Genomic DNA, 18,683 nt, shown 5'->3' on the forward strand with positions numbered 1-18,683 from the left:
TAAATATTGCCACATCAACTGCCTTGGAAGTGCTTTTCAGAGTCACTACCAGAATTAATAATCTAGTAGGAATGCTTTGCAGGTACCAGGAAACCTGATCCGCGGCTGGCAGGGCTTCTCAGACTCGGTGCTATAAGGCATCATATTCAAATCAACAAGCAAAAAGAGACAGTTGCTTTTACTTCCCAGGAGGCCTCTGCATTTGCTTGAGCAGCAACATAAGAGTCTAAATCACACCAGTTTTTCAACCATGGAAAAGAAATGTCTGTGAATAAGATGGTTATCCCTTACCTTATCCTCCACAAGTCATCAAAGAGGCCATCCTCAAGCTGTGGCAGGAGAAGTGCAATGGCAGTCTCAGCATACATACTTATGATTCTCTGGCCAGCGCGCAGGGCAGTGTCCCGCACAAACTCATTCTCGTCTGCCAGTGCCTGAACAGGGACAGAAAAGTGTCTGTGAAAACTGGGGGTTTTTTCAGCACAATATACAAGACCAACAGGAGGAAAACAAAACAGTGTTTTCTCTCTCAGCCGTGAATATAGAGTTGTGAATGCACAAAGGTGATTTCAAGAAATTACTGGTGAGTACAAACAAAAGACAGTAAGCAAATAACTTGGAAGAAGAAATAATTTATAATTTCAATTCTTTTATATTTTATATAGTCCAGCAATGCTGGACAAGTCTCTGCATGTCTCAGTTACTGGAAATGATGCTTAAACTACTCTGGAGGCTTCTTTTTATTCTCCAATAAACAAAAGTCTTCAGGCCTCTGCTACATACCTTAAGGATACAAGGAATGATGGGACCAACATAGGGAGTGAACTTGTCTCCAAAGGTTATTGGCAGGTAGTTGAACATCATGATATAACCATCTCGTACATGTGGAGCAATATCCACTTTACTGGCAGTAGCTACAATCTCTGGCATAAGTTTCTCCAGCTTTTCTACCCCCAAACCAGCCATAACTTCAGCCAGACCTGGGAAAAAAAGCAGGGAACAGAGCTGATGAACACAAGAAAGAACAAGCTAATCTGATTTAATAGGAGAAAGTCTGAACTCAGTATTCAGACACAGTTGTCCCCACCTTGAGCAGCACCAGATCGATCCACTGAGCTCTGCTCGTATGTCAATGTCTCCATCAGCCACGGCAACAAATCCTCAAAGCATGATTCTCCCATACCCTTCACCATGGCTCCCAGTGCCTTTGCAGACACTGTACGCACCTAACAGACAAGAGGAACAGAGATTTGCAAAATATCCAGTCAAAGTTACTAAGACCGATGTGTCAGACTGATTACAGATCTACAGAAGATTAGGACAAAGTCTAACCTAACACACTGAAAGACAAACTGTATTTGCACAGAAGACTTACTTCAGGTACAGGATCCAACAGAGATGCCTTCAGTCCAGGAGTCACACTGGGCAGGTAAGGAGCCAGATCCTGAAACAAAGAGCCCGAAGAGTAAGAACTAGATTCAAAATGAGAAAGAAACATAAGTCACCTTCATGTAAAGGGCATTCAGCCCCTTATTATTAGCAATCATCCTTAACATCCTGAGAGTTTAATCAGTTGCTTTCACAATCCTCCAAATAAGCACAATGAATTGTTCTGCAAGTCCAAGAAACAACACTAGTTCCGTGCAGATCACTCAAAGCCTTTTTGATGCTCACTCACAACCCAGCACTTAGTATTTAAGGAAAATCCAACACTGCTAACATTTACACAAGGTTTAAAGGTAGAGATTATCAGCACAAAAATTAAACACAGATCTTTAGCCTACAGTGAGGTTCTACAAATACTTTTCAAACAAACCCTGGATCCATTTATAAGCAGCTGATCTGTGTTTCACTGGTACTGGTTTTGCTTGTTTGTTTAAGGCATTTCTTACATGGTGTCCATATACCACGACATATGGTAAAAATTACAAGACCTTTTTGCAGGGATAAATCTGGCAATAACTAGATGTCCAAAGTACAAAGCTGACAGTCTTAAGCACCTGAGAATTTTCACTGTCTTTATAGCCGTTATCTGTTCATTTACATACATTTAATTAAAGAAGCTGTGTGGATTCTAATATTGTCTACCTTAACAGCAAAATCCCAAAACCAAATAAATTCTAGTGCTTGCTCTGTTACCGCCTACACAGTAAATACAGCACACAGTTAGAGAGCTTTTTCAGCACCGTACCTTCTGATCAGTCAGGGAGTACATGTTCCCAATGATCTGGGCAGCCATTTTCCTGGTGTCTGTGGAACGATCTTGAAAAGCTCTCTGAACAATTGGCATGATCAGTGCTAAGGATGGCGCATCAATGAAATGGACAAATTTGGTATCCAGTAGAGTCTGCAGACACTTCTGGGTCTTCCTGGAGGGGTCAGTGAGAGCATCCAACAGAACTGGAGCGATTGCTGAACATTTTTGAAAAGAAGAGAAAAGACTTTATTTGTACATAAAACAAAAATGCATGTCAGGGTGAGGTGGTGTTCTCTCAGGGGATGTTTTAGACCCTCCTAAAGCAACTAGCAGCACAGGGACAGAGGAAACCCTATTAACATTAGCTGACAAAATGGACAGGAGCATGCAAAAAGTCTTGAAGCAGACAGCTGCTGTCATAGCAGACCTTGCTATTATAAACCACGGCCATGTCAGGACACTAGAGATGCAGACAGTTCTTACCCAGGATCTCTGGATTCCTGATGACAGACCCAATCTGCCTGAGAGCTTGCTGACCTGCATTCTGCACCTTCACATGAGAATCTGTGAGCACTTCAGTAAGTTTTGGCACAATATTGGGTAAGCAGGAAGAGAGCTGTTTGGGAGCACAGTACGCCATAGCCCCCAGCAGTTCCACTGATCCTGTGCATGAAGTACACAAAAAGAAAGAAAAAGAAGAAAACAAAAAAATACAGAGCATTAAGAAGAGATATGAGAAGATGATCACATTTACCTCAAACTCAAATCTACCAGCTGGAGAACACACAGAATGGCTGAAATGCATTAAACCACTCTATGCCGCTTAAAGACACTAAAAACTTTTTTTTTTTTTGTACCAGGGAAAAGAAGAGGGGAGGAAACTTCCAGCTTCTGTAGTACTTCTAGAGAGATAGGGGCTGAAAAGTGTCCCTCGAATCTGCTGGGGGAAAAATGTTGCTCAAATGTGTCAGGGAACTCATTTGTATCTCAAAAGCTGTAAGTTCCACAATCCCTTATGAGACAATGAACTATCACGGCCATCTGTAGGGATGAAGGAATAAACAAGGGGAATGACAGCAAAGGGAATCGTGGGTTACTCTCAACCATGTCAGTCAGATATTGGTCCATACCAGCTTTGGTTCTCCAAGATTCCTCTTCTAGTGCTGCAAGAAGTGATGGCAAAACCAGCTTCACTCCATGAGTACTCAAGTTGCTCATCACGGCCTTGGCACAGTCATCTGCAGCCTCCACGGAGAAGAGAATATTTACAAGCTGTGTCACAACGCATGTTTTCTCCTTCCTCAGAGACTCAATGGGAACAAAGCCTTCACGTAAAATAGTGTCTAAGTACAATGATGCAGCTAGCCAAGTAGCTCTCAATTAATGGCCAATGAAATAAGATGCTTTCAGTTATTAAGACGATCAGATTGTATTAGTGGTATCTCAAGGGATAGATCCACCTTCTCAGTTTGCCTAGTTACAAACAGTATTCATATCCATTCCATTTCGGTTTTCTCTTAACACTCTGTTCTCAGAAATTTAAAGCATCTTACCTCTCGCACGTACTGATTCCCATCTCCAAAACAAAGCAGCAAGTGAGGTAGCACATGAACCACATAGGGCTCAAAGAGCTTTCCAAGCATGCTGCAGAGCATCTCGAAGGCAAACAGAGCCCCTAAAGAAACAAGGGCAGTCAGAGGAAAATACAACTTCATTTAAAGGGGATGGAAAGAGAAGATACGATTTGCCAAATATCTGTAGATTTTCTCCAAAAGCACTCAAATCTCACAGCTGAAAGTCTCTTGCCTTCTTGCACTTGTGGCTAGTGCTGTAGTGGGGATTTCTGGTCTTGGAAAGGACAAGAAGCCCAGTAGCATTAAAAACATGTAACAGTCCTCCGAGTCCTAGCTTAGGTAAGCAGAAATAAGAACAGGAAACATCCAGCAGCAAAAGGAACAAGTAGGCTGTGAGAGCCCCTCTGGACCAGCTGGAGTGGAGTATGTACAGCTCTCTTCCTGCTCAGGAAGCAGGAGCCCACCTAGCAACACCTGCCTTTGAAAACGGGAGAGAGGGGCACAAGCACGTTGTCTAGGACCAGAAACCCTTCCTCCACCGCAATGCAAAGAGAGCAATTTTAGCACACTAGACACAATCACTGGCCTCATGACAGACACTCTCCATTTCTTTCTCTGCAAACTTTAGTAAAGTAAATGTAGATAAACCAAGCACAGGGTTCAGGTATCATTTGATCTGACCACAGTGGTAGTAGATGCAAGAGAAATTTGAAGTATTTGGGAGGGAAAAGCTTTTGTCCCTTACCCTCACGCCGACGGAAGTTCTTCTTGTCCTGGATAGCATCGGTCAGTGTGGTCATCATCTCCTGCTGCTTGAGAGAGAGGATGCCAAGGCCTTTCACCAGGCCTGCCAGCCCATAAGCTGCACCTTTGCGCTCAGCGTACTTATCAGACTCTAAAAGCAGCTGCATTAGCTTCTGTATCATTCCTCCTGCATCCTCCTTAATTGCAGGCACCAGAGGAGGTAAACAGCTTGCCACTGACTCCTGAACCTGTAAAACAATCCACTAGCTATCAGATCACAAAATACTCATCACCAATGTAACTTCCCCATAGACTGCACCCACAATGACAGCCTTCTGTCACCAGAGCCATTTTTCATCTCTCTGACATCCCTAAAAGTATCGTAATGTTAACCTGCCTCTGCGTGGAACCTGAGAATTCCTCCAGGAAGGCACCTACCTGCTGAGATGGTGTGGACAAGGCTGCTATCAGTTTGCCAACAATTGGTTTCACTTTAGGGTCACTCTTGTCCAGGTGTTTTGCCAGTGAACCCATCAGAATGACCACGCTCTGCCTGACAGCATCATAACTGGCATCATTAGGAGCATTTTTCAGGAATTCTTCAAACACTGGCAAGAGAGAGTTAACATTGTCCTGAAAAACAAAACCACAGAACTTGCCACTAGAGTCCACTCAATGAGATTTGCTATGCTCAGTGGACTTGTTTGTTCTTCTCTGAGCCAAACAACTGAACAATCACACTGTATTTACAGTTCATTTAATGCGTCACATCACATAAAACCTTGTGCCATCCCAACAGGCAACAAATATTTCCTGCTAGAGAGAAGTTAGCTCTTAAAAATTAGATCCCCCAAACCTGCCAGCGTGATGTTCTGCCAGAAGCAATGCAAGCTACTAGGCAAGACTGCTAGCCTAAACATCAGTGCCTGCTCTTTTGCTTGCTCCATTTGCAAAGGGAGAACAGAAACATAAAACAAACTTCACATGGCTTTTCTAAGAAGGAAAGAATGAGTAATATGAAAATACTCCAATTGTCTTGGGCTTAACAGGAATGCAGAGGGCTGTCCAGAAGAGGTGACTGGCACATATGAGAAAATCAGAAGCTGAGCAGTTTACACCCTGCACACCTCCCCCATCTAACACTGCTGGGGAAGGGCTAGCAGTGAGAAGAAGGATGGTCCTCAATTCTCTGAATGACTTCAGTTCTTTTCAGTTTAATTAAGCCAATGAAAGCAAGCTTTCATGTTTTGCTTTGCATGAGGCCTGAAAAGGAATTCTCACCTTCCCAGGATTAAAAGATCTGTGGTCTGATTTTACTTTTATTACTCTAGTTTTATACCATTTTAACTCCAGTTGATTCAGAGCTATTTCTTTTTTATAGCAATGACAGGGAAGAACTGCACTTAGTCAACACTAGTCACTAACAGAACGACTCCAAACACACAAAAATTCCTACTGCATGAAAGTTTTCAGCTGTTACAAGTAACAGCAACCTCTAAGAAATACAAAAAATTAAAAAAAAAACCAAACCAAACTATGGGCTCCAACACAGTATCTACATTTTCATTCCATCTTTTTCCACTACTAGAGAGAGAAACGTTCAGACTTACTTTGCCGTGAGTGTTGAGCGTTGAAAGAGCTGCATCTAACATGCACTTCCTGACTTCAGGACTGCGATCGTTCAGGGCATCCGGTACAAAAAACTGGAAGAGGGGCTTCACCTGAGAACTGTCCAGATGCTGTGAGAGCTTGTTGAGGGCCAAAGCTATGCCACACCTGTAAAGATGGTGAGCTTGTGAGCTTACTAACTTTTTACAGAATTTGCTTGAGGTTCACATTTGCTATCAGTAATACATTACAGAAATTGAGAGAGAACCATTACAAAACCAAAGAGCTTCAGAGTTCCAACCTACATGCATTTCATTACATAACCCCATGCTGCAGGTTCCTAAAAGGACAATCCTTCAGCCATATAATGACTTTTATTCCAATTAAGCATTACAGATACTTGGGCCAACAAAGACAGACATCAGGATCACCTCCTCTACTGCTGAAGTACAGCAGCTTTACAACAAGGTACATCAGTACTAAAGAACAGATTAGCTTAAGCCAGGTAGCGAACAAGATGATCTCCAATTAAACCTGTATAGGACATACAGGTAGACAAAAAGTAATTATCCAAACTGGAATTTGTCCAGTTCATTAAGGCTCGCACTGCTGCTCTTGAAACAATCAATTGCGCATACAGAGGTGGGAATACAGTAAGATAAGACAAAAATCAGACAGTCTAAGAGGGAAAGACTCTGTTCATATCAGCAGGATCTAGAGAAGATAGCATCCAATATTTTGATGGAACTGAGAGCATTTCAGTTTGGCCTGCCCAGCCTGCTTGAGGGGCACAAATATTCTCTACCAGGAGGACGCATGAAACCAGCGAGTCGATACAACTGCACATATTTTGTTCCTTTAACGTTCCCTTATTTCTCCACTGCCTGAACTTCTAAATAAAAATCTAGAACATCTCATTTGGATGCACAGGAAGTGATGAGATCAATCTGAAGATGACTGTACCTTGCTTCCCACTGGTCAGGCGGTGACTCAGATATCACTCGTCCCAAAGCATCCAAAACTGGAGGTGGCCTCTGGAAGAAAAAATTTCATCAGAATGCCTTTTCCAAGGACACACACGCAGAGAATACTGTTAGCCACACCTGCAATGCCATTTTATAATACTGCATAGAGGTATGATACCACTAGCAGAAGAGCATGGTAAAAAAAACAAGCAGAGAGCTAGCTTAGGCCCAAAAAGACTTAGACTGACCCTGCTCTGTCACAGTCTTCCTGTATCACCTGAGGCATATCTTCCACCTGTACAATGGTGCCATTACTGGCTGATAACTTGAGGCTCAAGACATTAAAGTCTGTGATAAGCTCAAACACAGCAACAGTAGGCTTCATGCACATCCTCAAGACAGACAAAAGGAAAAGTGATTAATAAAAAATATAAAATAAAGCACAAGCTTGTGCCTGTCAACCCCTTAGGACAAGATCTTGTACTTACATAGAGCTTCTCCTGGTAAATCTCTGTAAGTTTATTCATGACCTCTGCTGCTTGGTTTCGATACTGAGCTACAGCTCTGGAAAGAGCTTCAGCACCTGCTTGTCGCACTGCCTCCTCATGGTAGATGACATCTTTGATCAGCAGAGAACAGAGGTCAGGCTGCAGCTCCAGACCCATGGACTCCCACAACCTGCAGCACACACAAAGAGGTGACTGATCACCCTTCAGCAAGAGAAGCCACTGCTATATGCAATATCAGGGGGACCTAAAGCTGCCCTCCACCTGTGGGAGGCAAAGCCCCTGCCAGCAGAGCTCCACAAGGTGAGCAGAAGAGAGGTCCCCTTACAATCCAATCAGCCAGGAAGAACTCTTACCTCTCTGCCAACTTCTGAATCTCATCTTCCACATCAAACTTTACAACCCAAAGGCGACGCAACAGATTCAGTCCATTCTTTTCATCGCTGTCTGGGGTTGGTAGAACCATTTGTAGCTCCATCAGTCCCTGAATTAGTTTACAGGAGAATCAGTGCAAGGATCTGATTTTAGAAACAGATGCTTTAAAACACTTAGAACCTTTGCCAAGCCAAGCTCTCGGAGTTTGGAAGTATCAAAATTCATGTTTGCTTGTACAGTACACTGCCCGTGCAGATCAAGGACTTCCTGTTGCTAATAGGTGAGATGGTGAAACTCAATAGCAGCGCTCCATAGGCAGGTTGCAGAGAGGCAACTAGGCACTAGGTTGTGCTCCGGTGACTACAGTCTTCTCTGCTTCTAAGCACAGAGAAGCCAGCTCAGGTGAGCTAAGCTGAAATTTGTTTCATGGCAAAGAAAACCGAGCACCCTTGGGTTTTTTTTCTTTCTTTTTTATGTTCTGAGAAGTGACTAAGCCTGAAGCTTTCCAAAAACACTGGGCCCAATACAGACATAGGAATTTTTTGACAGCTTCTCTCTTTAAGACTAAGCTCTATGCAATTGTAAATAGAAGGTGTTAAGTTGTCATAATTACACCTGTTTTAACAAAACAAAGGTGTGGATAGACCCAGAGTACTCCTTTTTGCAAGATAAATCTAGCACAAAGAGCATTACTTAGAGCATTACTGTTCAGTAGTTAGTGCCTCCTCCTGCAGACACACTACCCAAAGACTAGCATCACAGCTGAAGCCTCTCTTCATCACTGTTGAAGAAGATTCACCACCCAAAAAATTAAGGAATTCAGTGTGACCCTGAATGATTCCCACCTACCCTGAGAGCTGCATCTCGAACATTCATGCATGGAGATTGCAGGGCATGAAGTAACACATCAATCTCCTCCTGTTCTGCATAGGCACAGCCGTCTTCCCCGCTGCTGCTTGTGCACAGGGTGGTCAGTGCATTGGAAGCCAAAACCTAAAATGCCGTGAAGAAGCATTAGAGATTCCACCGCTGCCTTTTGCTTCTGTGCATTTGGCCAAAGCAAGCGCAGGGTGGGGGCTGACTGCTATCACAAGAGAAGAAATTCTCAAAGAACAATGACGAAGGTTCGTGACAAAAACAAGAACTCATGAGTTCAGTCCAACCATTTGCCTTTTTGTTATTTTTCACCACTCTGCCATCTCATCCCTTAGAACAAAGTTTACTGCTGGTTACTCGGGGGAGCAACTACTAAACTTCTTTGCCAGAGCAAGGCCTTAGAAAAGGAATAAAATGTGACCTGTGGAAAACTGAAGAATATGTTTGGTGCAATAAAACCCACAGGAAAAAAGATAAAGGCATTTTATCCCAAGAAGAATACCATAAGCATAGGAGAAAATTGGTAATGTATCAGCCACCAGCCTCAGAGACTTAAACCAGCTGGGTGTATTTCCCTCAGTTAGATGATGATGAAACTTAGGCAGAATCCTGACCGTGATTATGAAACCGAGGACTCACCTGTAACCGTGGAGAACCCGTTCCTATCACCCGGGTCAGCAGAACCAGCATGTCCCTCCGGGGCAGCAACTCTGGGCCATTCTGAAAGGTTGGGGGGAGAAAAGGCGGAGGGAGGAGAAAAAGCCTTATGTCTTGTGACTCCAAAGTACCTTACCTGTGTATGACACACTTTATAAAAATCACAATCAACACCTAGGGCTGGACAGGTAACCAAAACCTGTGACAGAAAACAATCTTACATTGTTAACTTTAATTTGTAGAATTAATCTGCTTTGTCCAGTTTACACATTAGCTGTTTTATCCCATGCCTCATCTGAACAACTGCTGAAGGAGGTCATCTGATCCCCACAGCTCTCACTTACCTCATCCACCAGCAAAGCCTGGCCATTTGCTGATGATCTCAGCTGAGCATGGACTGTAAGGATCTGCAGAATCTTGACCAGAAACTCCTCCTTGTCTTCACTGTCATGAGGTGTCTCAGTCATAACAGTCTTTAGGAGAGGAAAGACTAAGGAAAACGCTGGAGCTGATAATGGGGCAGCACCTGCAAAAAGGAAAAACAACCCTGTGAGCATAGCTGACCTTGTTATATTCCCAAATGTTGTAACTCTAAGCATGTCTTTGTTTTATAATATCGACTGGTGTAAAATGTACACCTTGGTAGCGCATAATGGATATGGGCAGCTTCGGCCTTATGTACAAACATGCTATGTGACCCTAAGTATTTCTATACCCCTAGAAACACCTGTCTAAAGGACAGTGTCTCATGAGTATCTGGACTTACCCACATAGATAAAGTTTAGCCTGTTCAAAGCAGCGCGCACAGCCAGCCCCCTGTTTAGCCTCTACCACTTTGCCACTTCACTTAACAGCAGCAAGAGTATGGCTCCAACAGTGACATTTGGCATTTCAGTGTTAGGTTAACGGTTGGACTTGATCTCTTCCAACCTAAATGATTCTATGGTTCTACCTAATGTTGTTGTTGCTTGCTACACCAATGAGCTGGCTTTAATTAAAGTCACATTAGGATTCCGAATTACTTCCAATGCTTCAACAGTGTGAAAATACACACTGTAAATGAAATTGAAACAATTCAATGGATTAAAGTAGGCAGACAGACAAAACTAAGGTTTTGTCTATCCTCGAAATACTTGCAGGCAGCAGAGGACGGGACACAAAATCAAATCCATCACACAACCAAAGTTGAAATAAGATCTATTATTTAAAGTGCATTAAGTTTGTGTGTACACTCTGAGACTTAAAATTACTTAAAAAAAAATTATGGTCAATTTTACTTCTGAGCAGGAGGATCCACACAGGGATCTGATACAATTTAACTAATTCACTTTTACAGTTCATTTGTCCCAAAGTAGGGGCTTGTTTGCCAGTTACATTCCCTTTAAACACTTCCTACCAACCTAGCTAACCTGTCCCTCCAGTCTTCAGCTGGATTCTTGAGAATGAGGTTCCTCTAATTCTGGTGCAAGTCTCAACTCCCCTCCCCCCTTGAAAAAATTAAAGCTTTTGGATTCCCATTGTTAAAGATTTTGCTCTTTCCTTCTCACAAAGGCTTGGCTATGGGACATAACAAATGGTCCTTCCAGTCCTCCACTTAGTCCAGTTAAAATTCAAGTACTGGACATCTAGGGAAAACATTTGCTTTCTACACCCTATCTGTGCTGTCAGAGAACACCAGATTTTAAATTTCTAAGATGCAGATGAAGAGCACTGCAGATACTATACTGCAGTATTAGTCAGCTTATGTAGGGCATGGATACTGCAAAAGTAGTTCAAGGGAGAAATATTAAATACCAAACACACTGTGAGCTCCTAACTATTTAACATGAATAGCTTAGGTAAAACTCCCTCCACTTCTGATGTGGGATTTTTCTCTCTCTTTGCTCAGTAACTGTTTGCTTTGATGCTTTTTTTTTTTTAATTTATTGGCCAGATATTTTTAGGCTTAAGCAACTGTCCCTCTATATGCAGCAGGAGGAAGAAAGCTTTATCTGAGAAGATAAATGTTCTATTAACGCAGTAGCTGGTATTGACCAATAGGAAAAAGATTAGAAAATGTATCTTGGCATTTCAGCAATGAATGATAAATTTTATCATCCACATTATAATGAGGCATGGTCTCTCTTAGGTCTCATGGTAGCCTAAAAAACTAACCTCTACTAAATAATATTGCAAGACTACACTCCAAAGAACTTTGAAAATGAGGAAAAGTCATTTGGGAATATAACATGACTTGTCCAAAGCATTACAGAACCTACTTCCTCCCTCTTGCGGGAGAAGTGAAAAAAAAAAAAAATTTGAGATACTCATTTAATTAAGTACTGCACGAAATCTTGAAGGAAGAGGGTTGAAAATACTTGCACTACTTTCTGGAAATAAGCCTGAAAATGGATTCCAATTTTAATGAACTTGCACTTACTATGGAAATAAGTTACATAGTGGAGACACTGAATTATCACGGAGATGTTCAGCACTGAAGTGGTGCTATTCAGCTGTGCAGACTACGTGTGCCACAGTCACACAACCGTGGATCTGACTGGCAACAGAACAGTAAGAGGAGAACTGAACTACTGGGGTAAGGGACCGAACGGAATCCTACATTTCCTTTAAAAAATTATAAACCATCTGCTACAGCAGTTTTTGATTGAGCCAGATGATGAACAACTCCAAAGCCTGGATGAACCACCTCTATCACTACAGTACACCAGATGCTTTAAGACAGCCTAAGCCATCCCTGCCTCCAAAGGAAGCAGACCTACCCTCCCTCCTCTGTACTATTATCTTCAACATAGTGGTGCAAGTGCTTGCGTACCCCATCATGAAGCAGATTCTAGAAGTGATCTAGATTAAAACTAACCCAGTGGGAAAAAAAAAAAAAAGAAAAAAGAAAAAAGTTTCAAGAAAAAAAGGTTCATTTTAACCCAGATCATATTCTTGCACTGTAAAAATATTGGTGCTTGCCTTCGTGTTACAGAGTGGGAAAGAACTGCTTCTTCTACAACCGTGCCAGAATAAAATATTCATGAACTGCAGCACTACACAGCAAACAAGCAGAGGCCACAGGCACTTCACTGCTGAGATCACAGATAACAAGCAATTATTTTGTCTTTCCACTTAGTCTCACTGAATCACTTACGCTAAGTGGTGTTGAAAGGTAGGAACTGTCCTTGGCAAAGATGAGCCTTAATTTCACTACTATTATTTCTGTATGAACCATTTTAAGAAAAAATACTGTTATTTCATTTCTACACTTACTATACTTATAACATCATTTCTACTACTACCACCACAAAAAAAACCCTAAGGTTTTTCATATCTATGAAGATTTAACCAATTTTAAAAAAAAAAAAAAAAAGGAAAAAACGAAGCCTCACCTATAAAACATTATACAAAGCATCAAAACTAAAACAGCTCACAGAGTTATTGGGGCGGGAGTGTCAGAGGGATCTACAATACTTTTTACCTGATTCTCCCTTGCCTGTTCGGCTAGGAATGGTATGGGCATGCAGCAAGCTAACAACTCTGTTCAGAGCAGTAGGCAGCTCTTCTTGACACCAGGATTCATCTAATTCACATTCTGGTTTCATCAGGCGCAAGGTCACATGGCTCACTAAAGTACCTGGTATGAAAGAATAAAGAATCCATGAGAAGTCTAAACCCAAAGATTTCTTGAGAGAAAAATGCCCAGGAACACAGACCCAAGAATTATAACAAAGCTCTGGGCAACAGCCCAGGCTACAAAATAGGCAGAAAGAAGGAAGCACAGCCCCGAGGCTTATAGGGGACAGCTTCTTTCACACACATATGTGTGAGTTACACTCAGGTCCTCCAAACTCTGCACAGGGAAGACAATCCCACTGCGACCAAGTGCTACTGAGAGATGGTCACAATGACTAGACAACTCCTTGTCTTTGGACCCAGTCCTATCCAGCAGTAGGATCTCTGGGACATCACAGTCATCTCCCTAAGCACTGTTCCAGGGTGGTTTTTCCTCTTGGCTGTCTGTGGTACATGGTCATCCACAGCTTGCAAGAGCAAGGATTTTCACCACCTTGCCATAAAAATAATGCACCCTGCCCTTAAATAGCAACTGCAAATACTAACCAAAGGTTTTCAGTCGAGCAGGCATGACACAGGAAGCTAAGGAAAGAAAAGGTTCCTTAATCCTTGGAGCAGCCAAAGGCGATCGAAAAAGTGGCAAGAAGGAACCGATGAGACCGGGGATGTACTGAGTTAGACCAGGAGGCTTTCTCTTTATAACAGTGTCCAGGAGTCCTAGGGCTGTTTCCAGCTCATTATCAAGCTGTAAGAGAAACAATTCAAAAGGTTACCATGAAAAACTCCATCGGGAAAAAAATCAAGTTGTTAAATCTAATTTCTAATGAAAGAAACAAATAGGTTATTGCCAAATATTCTCTATGCTACTCCATTTTCCTTTTATCAAAATGACTTGGGTCATGGTAGCTGCAGGGTTGGCAAAAAAAGACCATCAAAACTTACCTCCTTCAGCCGTTTTCTTATCTGAGACTCCCTTTCCAGCTGTGCATGCATCAGCTCCTTCTGCTTGCTAGTCAGTTGCACCTCATCCTTTATTCCTTTCTTCTTCTTTATTTCCTGCAGTAGAGAGCCATGGACATTATTAACCAGGAGCTATTAACACCATCCCTTCAATTAGGTAGAGAAGAAAGTTGGACACATTGCAATTTACTTTTAAAACAGTATCAAAACATTCTTCCAAGCATATCACTCTTAAGTGAAGACACAAAACGGAAATCAGCAGGTTAACAACACTTTTGTGTCCCATTAGCAGCACAACATCAGTTTCTCCCACGTTTAAATTGGTCACAAATTATTTGATATCATTAGAAAGAGCTGTCCAGCTCTTTCTACAGTGGATGGGCATGTCATCCTCCCCAGAGCAAAGAGAAGTCAACCTTTAATAAAAGAATGCTCCAGTCAACCTGGTACGTTTCCTTCCTTTCACCAAATTCTTCCCCCCACCTACACCCACTGCTCTGGCTGGACTGAACAGAACTACTGGCTGTCTACAAGATGGAAGCACCTATTTAACAACCCTGACTGAAAAAGTTACACAAGATACATTAAACTAGAGATGAAGAGAAAAAACAGGTATTACCAACTAGTAAGCGCACTCACAAACAAGTAGAATAGCACATAAATTGATACAAATACAGATATAAGAGAAGGTAACATTTAGGTATTCAAAGAAGTTCAGAGAATCTTTCCCAACGGTGTACAAACATATGCCAGAAGGCATGCAACAAAACATACGAGATAGCCTCGTGTCAGAACCTTCACTACTGGCTTTCCCGTTCCCGTCAACTCACCTCCTTCAGCTCCAGCTCAATGATTTGTTCCTTGAAGGAATAAGCTTTGTTCTCCCTCTTCATGTTAGCCTTTTTCATACTATCCTGTTGAGCACTGAGAAGGAAAAGCAGAGAAAAGAATCAGCACTGCTCTGGACTAAGATCCAGGCACACAAATCCAGGAACTCCTGTCCAGAAAGAGCATCTGACAAACCCACTGACCCACTGGCTAGATGCCAGCAGCAATCGATCCCCAGGTGCACAGAGAAAAGACATTATAAAGTCTTACCTCTGTATTATAGATTTGTCATACAGTTCTCCCTCCGGTGTCTTCATGATGGCAAATTCCTCTCGAGTAACCTGGCACAGAGCTGGATTCTCCATTGATGCTGAGATAGTGTTGATGAGCTCTGGGAGCACTCTACCAGGTGAAAGCAGAGAGAGAGATCCCACTGCATTCATAGGTGACTACCAAGAAAACAAAGGAAAAAACATTGTTATCAGTATTCCTTGAAATTGTCTCAAAAAAGTATGCCCTGTTGAGGCAGCCCACGTTATGTTCTAATTCCTAATTCCTTGTTCAGTGGGTACTTGAATCTTATCTAGAATTCTACTTGGTTGCTGGTATACATTCTTCCCCCCTTAAATCCCACCTCCTTTTCACCAGAGACATTCTCTTTGAACCTGCCTTCTCCCCACCTTTTAGACAGATCTCCTTCCTTATAGACCAGTTAGTACTTAACTCCTCCACAACACCCTCCTGTTCCAAAGTATCTCCAAAAACTAACACAAGGAAAGTGGAAGTTTATCACCTGGTTCTCCGGAGTGTAGGCAGTGATCCTGGGTAATATGTCATTCAGGTGTTTGGTAATGAAGTCTTTGGGATCTATCTTCATCTTGATGAGGAGGGCTGGCCAAAGACCTGGCTGCACTGCCACTAGCAAGAAGAATAAATTAGCATAATAAATATGAAGCAGACTGCTAATACAATAAAATAAAAAGGTGAGATAAAACCCCCATACATTGGCCATGAGAGTGGTCTTATCCCTTTGCTTACCTACAGATGGATGATGGCTCACCAGCAGCATCTCCAGTGCCAGCTTTTCTGGCTCAAAGGAATCCACATCAAGCCCTGCCACGCTTGAGATGACACAGAGTGCCTCATGAAGGACACGGGGAGGAATGTATGTCTTTCCTAGCTCCGACAGCTCTCCTGACTCCATCACCAGGACCTCATGAGGCAGAACCTGAGTGGACAACGTCATTAACACATCACACCAAGCCTTCCTGAGCCCTGAGCACACTTCCCCACAGTAACACCATACTGAATACCAACAATCAGCTCCCTCCGTCAGTACTAATCACCTCAAGTTTTCAAAGGAAAGAAGGGATAAAGGATAACAGTGGAACCGAAGCACAGAGATGACAGTGACAGAGAGACTAAGAATGGAGGACTATACTAGATTTGGCAAGCCAGGGTAAAATAAAACTAAAAAGATAATTTTTGGCAAAGAGGACTTTGAAAAAGGTTGAACCAGCTGGCTGGGAACAGTATGCCCAACTTCTGCAGTCTAATTTTACCCAGTATCTTTTCAAAAATACTTTATTCAGGCTGTATCTGTGACATGGGAAGACTGTTTACAAAGTCCCAGCCTTGGTACATAATGCAACTTAATCTATTATACAACTTGACGTGGCGCTGGCTTCGCAGCATGCCCAATAATATAGCACTCATTGTTTCCTTTTTTTAATTTTCTTTTTATTTTTGGTAATAGTTGGTACTGAAGTATTTCTATTACATTTGTTTTAAATAGGCAGCTTGAGCTATAAGCCAAGGCCAAAGAACTAGGATACCAAGAAAGGAATGAAGCACTTAGTCTTTCAGCAGGGATTAAATTTGGATTAAAATAATAGAAGGACATGGAAAATTGCAGCTTCCTTCCCCAGTAACTTTGAATAATGTGTCTTCTGTGTATATAGGGAAGACTAGGCACACCACAGACACCGATACAGTAATATGCAGTAATCTAGTAACAAGTGGCATTCCAGGAGATCATCTCAGACTGAATCATCTTCGTATCACGCTGTATGTCAATACTAACAGCAAATGTAGGGTAGGGAGGTGATTGGCAGCATACAAACAACTGGCTAAGCAGAGACTAGGCTTCTTGACTACTCACCTTATGAGAACTGAGAACCACTTTCAGCTCCTCCAATAGCCCATAGGCCAGTTTGTACCCTCCCAGAGAGGACAAGAGCTTCTTAACTGTTTGATGGGCCTGTCTTCGAACATGCCAGGTCCGACTCAGCAGTACTGCAACAAGGGCACGGTGATACTGCCTGAAAACAGAGAAATAAACAGGTTTAGCAAGGGAGGCAGCTCTGCAAACCAACTGGACACAAAAGCACAGAGAGTTCAACGTTTTGTGCAAAGTCCCAGGCCCACCCTCTCCACTGCCCGCATTAACATTCAGGGATCAGACACAGATCGGTGGCAGCAAGAGCAGTCTACGTACTGAACTTTACTTTCAGGCAGTCGTTGTGCATGATCCAAGAGAAGGCGCTCTGTCAGCTGCAGTACTGTACACATTGCTGTGGGAAAAGGCAAATATTTAAAATAGCATGAGACTTCAGATTTTTTTTTACCTGAAAACAAACAAACAGCAAGCGGGACACATTAAAATAGCTACCCAAACTGAGCCCTACATAATCTTCTCAGTGAAGCTAGAGACAAATTCAACTCAGATCTGCCAAGACTGGAAACAGAACCATGATTTCATAGAAATGTTGTTAGCTGGATCCCAGCAGAATTTTCCTGACCACTGTGTGTGACCTGGTTTTGTCTTAAGTCAACAGCACAAACCAAACAATAAACACAATGCTTGCTGCATCAATACTGTTAATTCCCAAGCACTGCCAAAATGTCTTCAGTGACAGTAAAACGTATACTGAATTCATACACAAGTGCATAATGCTATTTGAATAGTAGCCTTGGTATTTTACCTCATACCATCTTCTAGGCTTCAACTGTCACTAGGCCCTTTGGTTTCTATATCAACGTTCAACCATATCATAAAAGCAGGAGCAGAAAGCCCTGAAATACGGGGTGGGTCATAACCCGTATTAAGTATGGTACAGGGGACTTTCGACACTCAAGGCATCAGATAGTTTGGGGATGTTAAGCATGTTAGCTGGATGTTTTTGCTTAAATAACCAATAACAAATTATGACAATGTTTACTCTCAAAATATCAGCATTAGTTTTTGGAGCTAACATCCTAAGGGAGCAATATAAAGTTTTCCAAATCACGCTGTTTCAGGATATTTGCAGACTTGGAAGGGAAAATGAATGGATATACACATTGCCTTCAGGAAACAGGGATCACAGCAAGCAAAGGAAAATGCTGTTATTTCCTACTTAGAAAAATCTTTACGTCTTCAAAGCTTTGTATGAAAGATAAATTATTCATTTCAGAGAAATGATTCGTGAACTCATTTTCAAAACTTTCAATTTAAAATGTAGCCAGTAATGTTTTCTGTTGGGCACATTCCACTAATTTTTTTTCCAATTAATCTTTAAACACAAGAGAACAAAAGAGAGCATAGAGACACTTATCTATAACCCAGTTGATTTCCTATCTGCTATTACTCTTCCCCCACATATCTTAAGATTTTCACCTACATGGTTTCTTCTCCAGCCTTATTTTACTTTTTCCCCACCATCTTTCCTCACCATCGGTGAGGGGTCTGGAGAACAAGTCTTATGAGGAGCGGCTGAGGGAACTGGGGTTGTTTAGCCTGGAGAAAAGGAGGCTGAGGGGAGACCTCATCGCTCTCTACAACTACCTGAAAGGA

At 42.2% G+C, this 18,683-nt stretch overlaps 1 protein-coding gene across 1 annotated transcript in view; it reads right to left on the minus strand.

Moving 5' to 3' along the window:
• The window catches only part of GCN1 (GCN1, eIF2 alpha kinase activator homolog), a 42,369-nt gene that overhangs the window by 12,990 nt on the left and 10,696 nt on the right, over positions 1 to 18,683 (minus strand). The window contains exons 17-42 of the mRNA XM_009287544.1: positions 17,346 to 17,421; positions 17,010 to 17,169; positions 15,887 to 16,076; positions 15,642 to 15,766; positions 15,119 to 15,297; positions 14,851 to 14,944; positions 14,003 to 14,116; positions 13,607 to 13,805; positions 12,966 to 13,121; positions 9,847 to 10,028; positions 9,485 to 9,565; positions 8,819 to 8,962; positions 7,951 to 8,078; positions 7,577 to 7,766; positions 7,087 to 7,157; positions 6,126 to 6,291; positions 4,954 to 5,148; positions 4,517 to 4,763; positions 3,751 to 3,872; positions 3,328 to 3,442; positions 2,681 to 2,860; positions 2,192 to 2,412; positions 1,376 to 1,444; positions 1,088 to 1,226; positions 784 to 980; positions 292 to 434 (exon numbers count right to left, since the gene is read on the minus strand). Of these exons, the coding sequence (XP_009285819.1) occupies positions 292 to 434; positions 784 to 980; positions 1,088 to 1,226; positions 1,376 to 1,444; positions 2,192 to 2,412; positions 2,681 to 2,860; positions 3,328 to 3,442; positions 3,751 to 3,872; positions 4,517 to 4,763; positions 4,954 to 5,148; positions 6,126 to 6,291; positions 7,087 to 7,157; positions 7,577 to 7,766; positions 7,951 to 8,078; positions 8,819 to 8,962; positions 9,485 to 9,565; positions 9,847 to 10,028; positions 12,966 to 13,121; positions 13,607 to 13,805; positions 14,003 to 14,116; positions 14,851 to 14,944; positions 15,119 to 15,297; positions 15,642 to 15,766; positions 15,887 to 16,076; positions 17,010 to 17,169; positions 17,346 to 17,421 (3,883 nt within the window). The remainder of the gene's footprint in view (positions 1 to 291; positions 435 to 783; positions 981 to 1,087; positions 1,227 to 1,375; positions 1,445 to 2,191; positions 2,413 to 2,680; positions 2,861 to 3,327; positions 3,443 to 3,750; positions 3,873 to 4,516; positions 4,764 to 4,953; positions 5,149 to 6,125; positions 6,292 to 7,086; positions 7,158 to 7,576; positions 7,767 to 7,950; positions 8,079 to 8,818; positions 8,963 to 9,484; positions 9,566 to 9,846; positions 10,029 to 12,965; positions 13,122 to 13,606; positions 13,806 to 14,002; positions 14,117 to 14,850; positions 14,945 to 15,118; positions 15,298 to 15,641; positions 15,767 to 15,886; positions 16,077 to 17,009; positions 17,170 to 17,345; positions 17,422 to 18,683) is intronic.

Source organism: Aptenodytes forsteri, unplaced genomic scaffold (genome assembly GCF_000699145.1).
Source record: "Aptenodytes forsteri isolate BGI_AS27 unplaced genomic scaffold, ASM69914v1 Scaffold297, whole genome shotgun sequence".
Lineage (NCBI taxonomy): Eukaryota > Metazoa > Chordata > Aves > Sphenisciformes > Spheniscidae > Aptenodytes > Aptenodytes forsteri.